Source organism: Schistocerca gregaria, chromosome 1 (genome assembly GCF_023897955.1).
Source record: "Schistocerca gregaria isolate iqSchGreg1 chromosome 1, iqSchGreg1.2, whole genome shotgun sequence".
Classification (NCBI taxonomy): domain Eukaryota; kingdom Metazoa; phylum Arthropoda; class Insecta; order Orthoptera; family Acrididae; genus Schistocerca; species Schistocerca gregaria.
The window spans coordinates 739,945,036-739,958,514 of record NC_064920.1 but is presented as its reverse complement, the minus strand read 5'-3'; the positions used below and the strand labels follow the sequence as shown (position 1 = coordinate 739,958,514).

Sequence of the window (13,479 nt, the reverse complement as noted above, 5' to 3'; positions counted from 1 at the left end):
AACCAACATGATCATTAGCACCTTTGCACAGATAAATAAAATACAGCAACTAAACAAACTGTACACAAAGTAATTTAAATAAATCATAAAAATCAAAACAGAAAGGAAATGGCAGTGCTAAAAAATGGAGGGTACACCAAGAATAAAAAAGAAAGGCAAATGAATATTGGCTTGAATAACATAGTGCTTTACTACGCATGATCTTATAGGATGTGATATGCATATCCCTTCTTCCTTTTGGTACAGTGTTAAAATACAAAAGATGCTCCAAAGTGATGCAAATTACATGCTTAGAGGCTAGAAGCATCCACCTGAAGAGAATTTAAATGCTACTCTCTAAAAGTTTGGGAAACTGTTGGGAGATCCACCAAAAATTTAGATACCACTTGACACTTTATATAAAATAGAGGGCAAGTTACCAGACAAACAATGTGCTGTCTTCTAGCCAGCAAAGAAATTATATTACATCAAAACATGGCACACTGATACGAGTCTCAAACATACAGCACAGGCTGGTGGTTCATCTCACCAGCAAAAGAAGGACAGACGATGAGTTCAACATCCCATTGTTTGACGATGATGTCAATAAGACACTGAACGCAAGCCTAGACTGGATAACGATAGCAGGTTTCCAAAGGAACCATCCCAGTAGTCAGCCTTAGTGTGACTTTGGGGGAAAGAATTAACTCTGGTTTATCAGATGGACATCTGAACGGTGCCTCTCCCAAAAAACAATCCACTATGAAACCACTCCACAACTTCACTTTCTCTGTCATCTGAAAGGGAGCCTGTGCATCAAAAGATGGCACTTCAACTTGCCTGAGTGGCAGGAATAAGATATGAAATGGTGATGATGGGATGATGGTAACATTGTAAACCACCACTTGTTGTTGCTCACTTCTAGCCCAGCATCATCTAAATGATCCTTGAAGCCTATATCTCTAAAGAAATTTAACAAGATTTTGCCAAGTTGGTACACATTATGTAAACTTCCATGACTAAATTGTTTCCTGAATTTCATTGTGCTCTTTAGTGAGTGATTTGTTCCTTCCAAGAATGTTATTTTGTATGATCCACTATTATTTCTCTGCTGGGTAAGTGAACTAGTTGATTTGAAATACCAATATCCACACAGTCTTTACACACATAAGAGCTTTCACTACGTAAAAATGATTCACCTATTCCAGTGACCTCAAAGTCATATGTTCATTCTGTATCAAATGCACTGATTACATTTACAAGTGGATTTTGAGGCCACAATCAGTAGTCAAGGTTCTCTCCTGATTATATCTATACACACAGTTTTCGACATATTGTGTTGCACTGCTCATGCACAATTTTAGGAAACAGTGGTTGGAAAAGTTATTTTGGTAAACAGTCTTTTCTGTATTTCAGCAACTTCACTATAACTCTGACTCTCTCAGCCAGCCAGTCCACACATAAGTGACTATTTATATTTGTTTGAAACGAACTGCCATTAGGTCATTATTTACGTGAATCCAAAATGGCTACATACAACAGGTGATTTACAAAAGCCACATCCATTGTATAGTAAGTATAGAATATTGATGATAACAAAATAAGGAAGATACTATAATTCTCATGCTCCTTGGGGTATTGCCAGAGGATGACAGTATGGTACCTCCACATCCTCTGCATAGAAAGGCCAGCACTTCTCCCAATCATAAATACTATCAACTATACCCATAAATGTAGGTTTTAAAGGTGCATGCACTGAACACCTAAAGTTACAGCCAGGAATTTGGTAAAGCTTTTTAAAAGAGGAGCAGAGATGCTCTTATGAAATATGTAAGGCAATGGTGAAACTTGACCTTCTAAACAGAAAACCTATAAATAATAATAAAAATACAGTTTTGTGGAACATTCACAATGCTTGTTTTCATTCATTTAAATGGCTAACATTATCAGTTATTGGGAATCACAATGGCTAAGAATGGAAAAAAAACCTCAGAACAGTGTCCCTCATTTGTGAGCTAGCGATGTAAATGTGATAACAGGATAAAGATCCAGTCATAATTACTTCTTTGGGAAAACCCGAAACCAGTATGTGCTGTCTAGTTGCTCAGTTTTCTATTCATTAATTACATATAGTAACTCATTGTTGCAAGTTTGGTGGAGAAGTCAGTGGCTATAAAGAGACTGGTCTCCACAGAAATGTAGCTTGTGGTATTTCCTGCGACCTCTCTAAGGTATTTAGTAGTGTGTATCACAGTATTTCCCTTGATACATTGAAGTTTTATGGGACTAACGGTATACCCAACCAATGGATAATGTCCTATCTGTCCAAAACAATGTAGGAAGGTGTACTTAGTAATTCAACCAATATGGACTAGGGATGTATTCTGGGTTCCCAAAAGTTCAGTCTTAGGTCCACTATTGTTCATCATATATATAAATGATATTTTGTCTATTATACCACAAGCAGAATTAATTCTTTTCGCACATGACACTAATATTACAATAAATCCAAGTGCACATACAGAAACAAGAAATTCTAAAACAATGTTCTTAAAAGTATTGTTGACTGGTTCTCTCTGAATGGTCTCAACCCTCAATTTTAAAGTGACACAACATATTCAGTTCTGCATATCTAGGGGTACTTTACCAGTAATAAATCTAACACGTGGTGAGGACACAATAAATAGGGTGGAAACTTCAAAATTCTTATGTATCTATACTGATCATAATTTAAACTGGGGAAAAAGAAAATTTGGAACGCCAAAAACAACTTAGTTTAGCCACAGTTTCACTGAGTATCATAAAAAACCTTGAAAGGAGGAAATCGGTAAGGTGATATGTTTTGTACATTTTCATTCAATAATATAATTTGGTGTAATGTTCTTGGGTAAATCATCTTTAAGAAAGAAGATCTTCATTGCTCAAGAATGTTATGTAAAAATAAGATGTGGTGCTCATCTAGGATCATCTTATAGATAATTAAAGAATGTCAGAATAAACAATACATTTATCTCATGGTATGATGGCTTGAGATCCATTTTTCTTCTTTGTGTTCCTCTGTAGAATTCTTTCTCAGTGGACAGTAAGTAGTTGGTGTGGTGTAGGTAAAATGACTATTGTAATATCACGTATTTCTCTATATTTTGTGCAGTAATCCAATGGATTTACGGAAATCTGATTTGATGAAGGCTGCCAGTATTGCTTACGAGATGAAGGCAGAGCTCACCATCTACAGCATCGTTGACAGAACCGACTGCAGACCTTTGGTGCAGAGCCGGGTGGAGGGTCTGAATCAGAGGCTCAAACAGTTTTGCGACTGTGTTGGCTGCAGATTCCTTGACTTGCGCCATAGGGTGGTGGGGTTTCTGGTTCTGCTGAATAGGTCAGGAGTTCACTACACTCAGCTGGTGGCTACACGGTTAGCGGAAGCTGTGTGGCGTGGACTGGGAGGTTTTTTTAGGTTAGAAGGCCTCGGGAAAGTATGGGGTGGGCTGCAATCTGAAAGGATGCATGGTAAATACAGGACATGCTTGGATCAAGGAACAGTCGGAATTGTAGTTGTAAATTGTTGTAGTTGTGCTGGGAAAGTCCCTGAGCTTCAAGTGCTAGTAGAAAGCACAGAATCTGAAATCATTATAGGTACAGAAATCTGGCTAAAGCCTGTAATAAGTTCTGCAGAAATTTTTACGAAGTCTCAGACAGTGTTCAGGAAAGATAGATTAGGCAGAATTGGTGGTGGAGTGTTTGTGTCTGTCAGTAGTGGTTTATCTTGTAGAGAAGTAAAACTAGATACTCCGTGCGAATTGGTATGGGTGGAGGTTATACTTAACAGCCGAACTAAGTTAATAATTGGCTCATTCTACCAACCCCCAGAGTCCGATGATATAGTTGCTGAACAGTTCAGAGAAAATTTGAGTCTCGTAACAAATAAATACCCCACTCATACAGTTATAGTTGGTGCAGAGTTAAACCTTCCCTCAATATGTTGGCAAAAATACTTGTTCAAAACCGGTGGTAGACAAAAAACATCTTCCGAGATTGTCCTAAATACTTTCTCTCAAAATTATTTTGAGCAGTTAGTCCACGAACTCATGCGAATTGTAAATGGTTGCGAAAACACACTTGACCTCTTAGCCACAAACAATCCAGAGCTAATAGAGAGCATCATGACTGATACAGGGATTAGTGATCACAAGGTTGTTGTAGCTAGGCTCAATACCGTTTCTTCCAAATCCACCAGAAAGAAACGCAAAATAATTTTAATTAAAAAGCGGATAAAGTGTCGCTAGAAGCCTTCCTTAGAGACAAACTCCATTCCTTCTGAACTGACGATGCAAATGTAGAAGAGATGTGCCTCAAATTCAAACATATAGTAGCAACAGCAATTGAGAGATTCATACCTCATAAACTGGTAAAAGATGGAACTGATCCCCCATGGTACACAAAACAGGTCCGAACGCTGTTGCAGAGGCAACGTAAAAAGCATGCGAAATTCAGAAGAATGAGAAATCCCAAAGTTTGGCTAAAATTTACAGACGCGTGAAATTTGGCGAGATGCCTTTAATACATTCCACAACAAAACATTGTCTCGAAATTTGGTACAAAATCCAAAGAAATTCTGGTCGTATGTAAAGTACACAAGCAGCAAGACGCAGACAATACCTTCGCCGCGCAGTGCCGATGGTACTGTTACTGACGACTGTGCCACTGAAGCGGAGTTACTGAACGCAGTTTTCCGAAATTCCTTCACCTGGGAACACGAATGGAATATTCCAGAATTTGAAACATGAACAGCTGATAGCATGAGTTTCTTATAAGTAGATACCTTAGGGGTTGTGAAACAACTCAAATCGCTTGATACGGGCTAGTCTTCAGGTCCATATTGTATACCAATTAGGTTCCTTTCAGATTACGCGGATACAATAGCTCCCTACTTAGCAATCATATACAACCGCTCGCTCACCGATAGATCTGTACCTACAAATTGGAAAATTGCGCAGGTCGCACCAGTGTTTAAGAAGGGTAGTAGGAGTAATCCATCGAGCTACAGACCTATGTCACTGACGTCGGTTTGCAGTAGGGTTTTGGTGCATATATTGTATTCAAACATTATGAATCACCTCGAAGGGAATGATCTATTGATAAGTAATCAGCATGGTTTCAGAAAACATTGTTCTTGTGCAACGCAGCTAGCTCTTTAATCGCACGAAGTAATGGCCGCTATTGACAGGGGATCTCAAGTTGATTCCGTATTTCTAGATTTCCGGAAAGCTTTTGACACCGTTCCTCACAAGCGGCTTCTAATCAAGCTGCACGCCTATGGGGTATCGTCTCAGTTGTGCAACTGGATTCGTGATTTCTTGTCAGGAAGGTCGCAGTTCGTAGTAATAGATGGCAAACATCGAGTAAAATTGAAGTAATATCAGGTGTTCCCCAGGGAAGCGTCCTGGGACCTCTGCTGTTCCTGATCTATATAAATGACCTGGGTGACAATCTGAGCAGTTCTCTTAGGTTGTTCACAGATGATGCTGTAATTTATGGTCTAGTAAGGTCATCCGAAGACCAGTATAAGTTGCAAAGCGATTTAGAAAAGATTGCTGAATGGTGTGGCAGGTGGCAATTGACGCTAAATAACGAAAAGTGTGAGGTGATCCACTTGAGTTCCAAAATTCGATTACTCAATAAATAGTACAATTCTCAAGGCTGTCAATTCAACTAAGTACCTGGGTGTTAAAATTACGAACAACTTCAGTTGGAAAGACCACATAGATAATATTGTGCGGAAGGCGAGCCAAAGGTTGCGTTTCATTGGCAGGACACTTAGAAGATGCAACAAGTCCACTACAGAGACAGCTTATACTACACTCGTTCATCCTCTGTTAGAATATTGGTGCGTGGTGTGGGATCCTTACCAGGTGGGATTGACGGAGGACATCAAAAGGGTGCAAAAAAGGGCAGCTCATTTTGTATTATCACATAATAGGGGAGAGAGTGTGGCAGATATGATACGCAAGTTGAGATGGAAGTCATTAAAGCACAGACGTTTTTTGTCGCGGTGAGATCTATTTACGAAATTTCAGTCACCAACTTTCTCTTCCAAATGCGAAAATATTTTGTTGAATCAAACCTACATAGGTAGGAATGATCATCAAAATAAAATAACAGAAATCAGAGCTCGAACAGAAAGGTTTAGGTGTTCATTTTCCCGGCGCGCTGTTCGGGAGTAGAATGGTAGAGAGATAGTATGAATATGGTTCAATGAACCCTCTGTCAAGCACTTAAATGTGAATTGCAGAGTAATCATGTAGATGTAGATGTAGAAATAAATGCTGACTCTCTGCTACCCTCATTTTTCGTTTGGGAGCAGATTTGGGCAGATGAGATGTTATTCCTCTATCTGAAGAGTCTTGATAGTTCGAATTACAAGTTTTCGATAAATCTGAGCTTCAAAACAAAGCCTACTGTACACTGTCTTGATTTCTGATCCATTTGCCCCAACGACTTGCAACACCATACCTGTTTAAGAACTCACTTCTCATAGTGTGTGTGGGGGGGGGGGGCGCAAGTGTGCGTGTGAATGACCCCATGCAAACAGTTTTTAATTGTTTACACAAGCAAGCCTTTTGTTGCAAGTGGTGTTTTAGATTCGTCACTGTTGGTACAGTAGTGTTGTGTTTAGTTTTATTTGTTGAATTTTTTTATTTATACACCTTCTAAAAATAAATGCTGTAACAAAGAAAGGAAATTTGTATCTTTGTATGTTTAGTTAGAAGCACTGAAATAACTTAAGGAGAAACAAAAAATAATCTTGCTCTCAAATGTGGTATTGTTGAAGCTACTGTTGGTGACTGGCAAAGAAACCAATTTAAATTGCAACAGTTTTCTTCAAAGAAAGGCTCTAAAGAATCTGTTAACTGAAAAACTACAAAGAAGTCAGAATTCGCAAAAACAAGTGAGGTGGTGTTCATATGTTTATGAAATAAAAATAGGAGGCAGCCCCAAATTCTGGCTGTCTTGTAGGAGAAAGCCTTGTTTTTTAATAACCAACTGCAGGAGGTATACAATAGTTTTGCTACTAGTGTGGGCTGGCTCACAAGTAGAAGAGGAGGTATGGAATACATCAACTAGGTGGATGTGGAGAAAGATCTTAGGTCACTCTGAGACTGTTTCAGAATTTATAGTATAGTGCAAAAAAACTGAAGAAAATTTATATAATGAACAAATTTACAGCTGTGATGAAACTGGCTTGAACTTCAAACAAAATGTTACCAGCAAGAACACTTACTTCTCAGGAAGAAAGAAGTGGTCCTAGACACAAAACAGGTGAGGAGCGGCTAACAGCTATGGTGGCTTCAAATGCAACTTGAAATCACAAACTAAAACTGGTTGTGATTGGGAAGTCTCCCAAGCCAAGAGCATTCAAGAATGTAACCATGTCAGCTCTTCCAGTTATCTACATGCGTCAAAATAATGTCTGAACAAATCAGAAATATTCACGAACTTTTTTTTGAACTCATTTGTACTGGAGTGCAAAAAGTTTTTTAAAGATACTGCCACACAAAGCTACTTTGACAATGATAAATCACCCTTACATCTAAGTGTACAAGAATTGCAGTGTGACAGCATCTGTGCCTTGTTTCTCCCATTAAATGATATCTGTTTGATTTGCCAATAGATCACAGCATTCTGCAGTGTCTCAGGAGAAAGTATCGTCAGCGACTGCTACACTCAATCTCGCACTGAGAAGGCAATGAAAACACTGTAGGAACTTTAAAGAAAGTGACTGTGAAGTATGTTGTGTACTGGATCGATAAGTCCAAGGGTGAGATAAAGTCAGATAAAATTTCTAAGTCACGGAAAAAAATTCTACACAAAAGTAGGCCTGACACAGAAACTGAAGATTTTGGTAATGTGGACAATCACCCATTGTGTAATTCAATTGGAAGGTTGCAAGGCCGTGAAGACACAGAAAATGTGGAAATAATTGAGTGATTAAATTCAGACAAACAGTTGGTGGTTACAGACTCTTCTGTGTGCATGAGTGTGATGAGGATGATGAGGCCAAGATCGTACCAATGATGAGCCACACCAATGGCTATGTTGCATTTGAAGTCGCCCTGCGCTACGTGGAACAACAGTCTGAAGTGATGCCAACTGACATCTTGTTATTCGGATGGTGGTGAGATATCACCATACAGAAATGTTGCAGCTTCACCAAACAAAAGACACTCTTCCAGCATTCCTTGAAGTGAACTGTTACTAGACTTAAGTTGAAACCATTATTTTGCCTATATAAACGCCTGCAATAACACTGTTTTAATAAAGTTCATACTTTGATGTCTATATTCTTTTCACCATTGTTTTATTTATTTTTCTGATATAAATTTTGAGAGTCTGAGTTTTCAACAGTTCAAGCTGGTCCCAGTCCCATTCACCTCGAATCATCAAGGCTCTGCTTTACTGGCTTTTGCGCGAATCTTTGTGGTCTCTGTCTGTGTTGTAACATTAGCTTTAAATTTACTTACTTCTTGGATGTAGAAAATGAAGTAATAAGGCTTGTAGGTTGCAATACTTAAAATTCATACCACTTGAGTCTCATTTCACCGGATTAGGTGGGACTAGATGTCATCCAGATTATCAAATATGCAGTAATCCAGAAAAAATTAGAATGACATGGGCTAAATGACACAAACAGACACACTAGGTTTATTTTCACGTAAACATGTAAATTATACATTATTTCCACATAAAGTCTGATGAGATATTGCAGAAAACAGAGTGATTCTTATAACCTGAAATAATCAGTAAGCACTTCTTTAACCAGATTTGTATGTAACTTATGTCCAGCATAAGCATATAGATATTTCATCAGCATTACTTTGCCAGAAGTTAAATGTACCTGGCATTCCAAATAAACCACTATTTTGTCCAGCTGTGTTGTGTCATAATGTTTTCAGATTGAGAATCAACTTCGTCTGCATATCAGTTGTCACTATCACCACTGTGTGCATATGAACAATAACAACAATAACTTAATCATAAAGAGTTATAATAAAACAAATAGCATCACTGTCATTTCAAGCCTGAGCATCCTGGAATGTTTGCAAATGCTTTAACGAACTCCGATGGGTTGACAATGTTCAAAGTGTGACAGTGGAGTCACAAATAGCTGTTCATGTTCATGGATTTATTCAGGACATCATGATAGTTGAGTCAGTAAAATTACCATGCACAGATGCAATAACATAAATTGTATCATTCATGTTTTTTGTTGTGATCTTCAGTCCCAAAACAGGTTTGATGCAACTCTTCACAACAATCTATCCTGTGCAAGTCTCTTCATCTCTGCATAGCTGCTGCAGCCAACATCCATTTGAACCTGTTTACTGTTTTTGAGCATTGGTATCCCTCTATAACCCCGCTCCCCCTCACCACCTTCCCAATACTTCCCTCTACTACCAAATTAAAAATTCCTTGTTGCCTTGGGATATGTCATATCAGCCAATACCTCCTTTTAGTCAAGTTGTGCCATAAATTTCTTTTTCTCCCAATTCTTTTTAGTATCTCCTCATTTGATTAACCTCTTTAATCATTGAAATTCTTCACCACATTTCAAAAGTTCTAAACTCTTCTTGTCTGAACTGTTTACTGCCCATGTTTCCCTTCCATACAAGGCTACACTCCAGAAAAACACCAGCAGAAAAAACTTCCTTACATTTAAATTAATACAAAATGTTAACAGATTTCTCTTCTTTAGAAACGCTTTCCATGCTATTGCAGTCTGCATTTTATATCTTCTCTACTTAGGATATTATCAGTTATACTGGTGCCCAAACAGCAGAACTCATTTTATTCCCTCCACCCGGTTTAATTCAACTACACACTCTTACCCTTGTTTTACTTTTGTTCATGTTCATCTTTCACACTCCTTTCTTTTCATGATTCTATCCATTCTGTTAAACTGCTCTTTGAAGCTTTGACTTCTACAGATTAGAAAAGCATGATCATACTTTTTTCCCACTGCTAGCCAACAAATTTATCCAGTATCTGTCTGTCATACACACACTTTTTTTCCAGACTACTTGCTGTATTGGCTGCAACAGTTCCATTATGTTAGGCAGTAATTCCCCCACTCCACCTCCCCCTTCATTTTTATGCCATCAGTGACCAGTTCTTCTACACTCAGATGTATGTAGAACTGTCAGTCAACAGACATACGGAAACCTTTTGTTTTCCCCATTACTATGAGAGAAATTTTATGTACATATACTGAAGCAGTGAGAGAAAATTTGTACCAAGGCTGTGGATCAAACCCAGGTTCCCTGATTACTAGGCAGGTGCATTAATCACTAAGCCTCCTCAGCACAGCGGGTCACGCAACAGCATGGATTACCCTGGCATGCCTCCCTCTTTGATGCAAATTCTCACTGAACCCCCAGTCTCCTTTAAACTATCCATTACACATGAACAGAATTGCCAAGACTTCCCATGTTCTGGAATAGCACCTCAGCACTGAACATAAATGGGGGATCCAGCCTGAAACTCAGGTGCAGGTATTTACTACAACAGAAAGCAGATGGCCACATTGGAGCAAACAGACCAGTAAAGTCTCTGAAATGGTGCCATTTCACTTGTAGAGAAACTTTATGTTTGCCAGATACATTGCTGCAAACCCTTATTGTAATTCTGTCCTTATTCCTTTTATACCCTTCTTCAGAGTCGTGTAATCTGAAATGTAATGTCTCACTGGGTAGCATCCAACAAACAGACCAGATTAAATTGCATTATAAACTTGACAGAAGCAGTCACTGCATGTTAATTCTGCAAAGTGTACTAACAACAAATTATGTGCATTGCTAATCTACAAATATTGATAGTTATGGAAATTACATCTAAGTTACTTTGTGTATACTTAAGTATGTTAGGAGGAAAAGAGAAACCAATGCTCTTCCTGTTACACAACTCAGCTGTGGTTTTTATCCAATACTTTGAACAGAGTATTTATTTTACTTCTGTCATCTAATGCTATCAGCTGTGTATATACTGGCAAAATCAAGGTTTGTTAAATGTAAACATTATAATTTATGAGGAATTTACATCTCCAAGTACAATATCATTTGTAGTTGCCAAGTGGTGCATGTGTTGTGCCCATCTCAATACTGTCTGAAGAATTCTTTGTGAACAAGAACTATAGTCACACAATGTGCGGAATGCTCAGCCAGACAATGTTAAGGGAGAACACCCATGTTCAATACAGTTTTGGCAATGGTATTTACAGTGCTTCATGCTCCAACCTAAATTCCCAACTTTGATGTTATTTACTGGTGAAAGAATATTCACTCAAGATGTGAACTTGTAGAGTACTCATATTTGGGCAGACAAAAGTTCACATGCATAAGTGGTAGAAGTAACCCCATAAAACTCATTATGAAGATACGAACTGAGATCAGTTTGTTGAGCCGTATCTAATGCCAACTAGGCTAACAAAACTGATCTAACTCTTTTTCTCAGAGATGTCCCCCCTATCCTATTGGAGGAGTTGCTACTACAGGTGAATCAGGTAGTGTGGCTACAAAGCCACAGTACATATTGATGCAAATATGTGTCACCACCCAGATGTCATAAAGACAAATTGTTGAACAGGTAGAAAAGGATCTGTTACATGGCCACTACATCTTACACTTCTCTGCTATTTTCTAAGGGGTACTACGAAGAGCATGTTGGTGTATGCTTCTCTGACAATCAGAGAAGGTACTTACTGCATCAATCCATGTTATCACTGAAATCTTGAATGCCCTCTCACATTTATTGTAATGTGTGCACCAATCTCTTATGTGCACTCTGCAATAAAGTTGGAAATCAAAATTTTGAATCCCTTTTGTAACGTACTACATGGTGTTACATTTCTTGTGAAATGTGAAATGCTGATTCATCATCATATCTGAACCATGACAACCCATAGTGCCAAAAGCTATGAATTTTCATTTTTGAAAGGTTAAGCAGTTCATTGTCCCCTAAACATACTAAATGCTCTACTCGTGCAGACCATGTACAAACTTTACACAAATGGGTGTGTATAGTATTGATGAAACCCAGTCCAAGCAACAAACCAAACCACTAAAGCTCATCTCTATAAAACAAAAATATGAGCTTTCTACCTAAAGAAGAACTAAGGAACAAGGAAACTTCCGAGTGGGATGGGAGGGGGATAACTACATAGCTCCAAAATATCTAGAAGTAGCTTTTTACAGACCAGTAACAAACGAGAAAAAGTATGTGCATCTCAAATATGAAGTATCAGCAATAAACTGTAAGCCTTCATAGACTCTCATTATGGTACTATGCAGCAGAACATGTATGTCCTGATGAGTACAGGTCATGCCATTCTTAACAAGTAGACTATGCATTAAACAAAACAGATGGGCTATTTATCCCCTGCCTAACACCAAAGAACTATGATTAACACTATTTTTCAGCTGGCATAACACCTCAAGACTGTATGTGAGATACTGATGTCAGATATGAGAGGATTGAGGTACATATGTGGTGTACAGATGCACTAAGTTGACATCAACCAGCCATCTCATTACTGCAATCCTCATGAAGCTTTTCACATTCCACTGAAAGCCTATGTGATCCACCATAATTTCAGACAATAGTGTACTCGAAGACCAGATGCTACTACTTTCCTGGTGGCTGGCCTCAACAGGTCTCCAACCAGGACATGATGCAGCACAGAACATTGGTAACGTCTTAGATAGGTTTAGTTCTAGAGTTAAGAGATCCAACTTAAACTTCAAAAAATGGTTATTTCCTTGAGATATGACTGTATATAATAGAGAAGAACAAGCGATGGCTCAACTGTTACCACACATCACACCCCCTACAGTTCACCAGGGAGAATCTAATTACAACAACACCTTTTTTTCATTACCTTACTATATGACAGTCTAATATTTTTTCCACAATGTCACTCATTTGAGGATTACAATTGTTTGTTTTGAAAGTAATTACTGTAAGATATTTTATTTGGTCAGAGTAACTTAGTAGTCAAAACCCTATTACTTCTCAAATGGAATAAACAAATAAATTAATAAAGCTAAAGCCACTAGATGTTGTACAAATAGTATTTGATGCTACACTACCTACAGATTCTTTAACATGGTGGGTTTTTAATGCCTCAGGTGTTCTACAAGGTCTTCCTCATATTTGAGCATAAACCACAACCATTCATACAAAATTATGAAATTGTGAGATAAGTCCTTCTTTAGGATGTTGTTCAACTCTTGCATCTTATTCGTTCGAATGTCAGTTATGTCATCAAAGTATTGTCTCTTCATGTGAATTTCTGCCTTCGTCGTTTTGTGGTAGGTTCATATTGATAAGACGAAGTATTGCCACCAATGACGATTTTTTCCAGAAAGAAATATCTGTGTTTTGCATTTCACTCAAGTCGCAACAGGTGCCCACATGTCATCTTTTTATTCAAGATTCTAGGTG

The 13,479-nt window shown here is 38.2% G+C and overlaps 1 protein-coding gene across 20 annotated transcripts in view; it reads right to left on the bottom strand.

The window, feature by feature from the left end:
* Positions 1 to 13,479, bottom strand: part of LOC126267316 (longitudinals lacking protein, isoforms H/M/V-like) — a 416,839-nt gene that overhangs the window by 197,294 nt on the left and 206,066 nt on the right. The window contains exon 7 of one of the 20 annotated variants that reach the window (XM_049972618.1): positions 4,642 to 4,729. The exons of the other annotated variants lie outside the window; for them this stretch is intronic. Coding sequence (XP_049828575.1) covers positions 4,698 to 4,729 — 32 coding nt within the window. The 3' untranslated portion in view covers positions 4,642 to 4,697. Of the gene's footprint in view, positions 1 to 4,641; positions 4,730 to 13,479 lie in introns of those variants that run through there. 20 annotated transcript variants of the gene reach the window in all.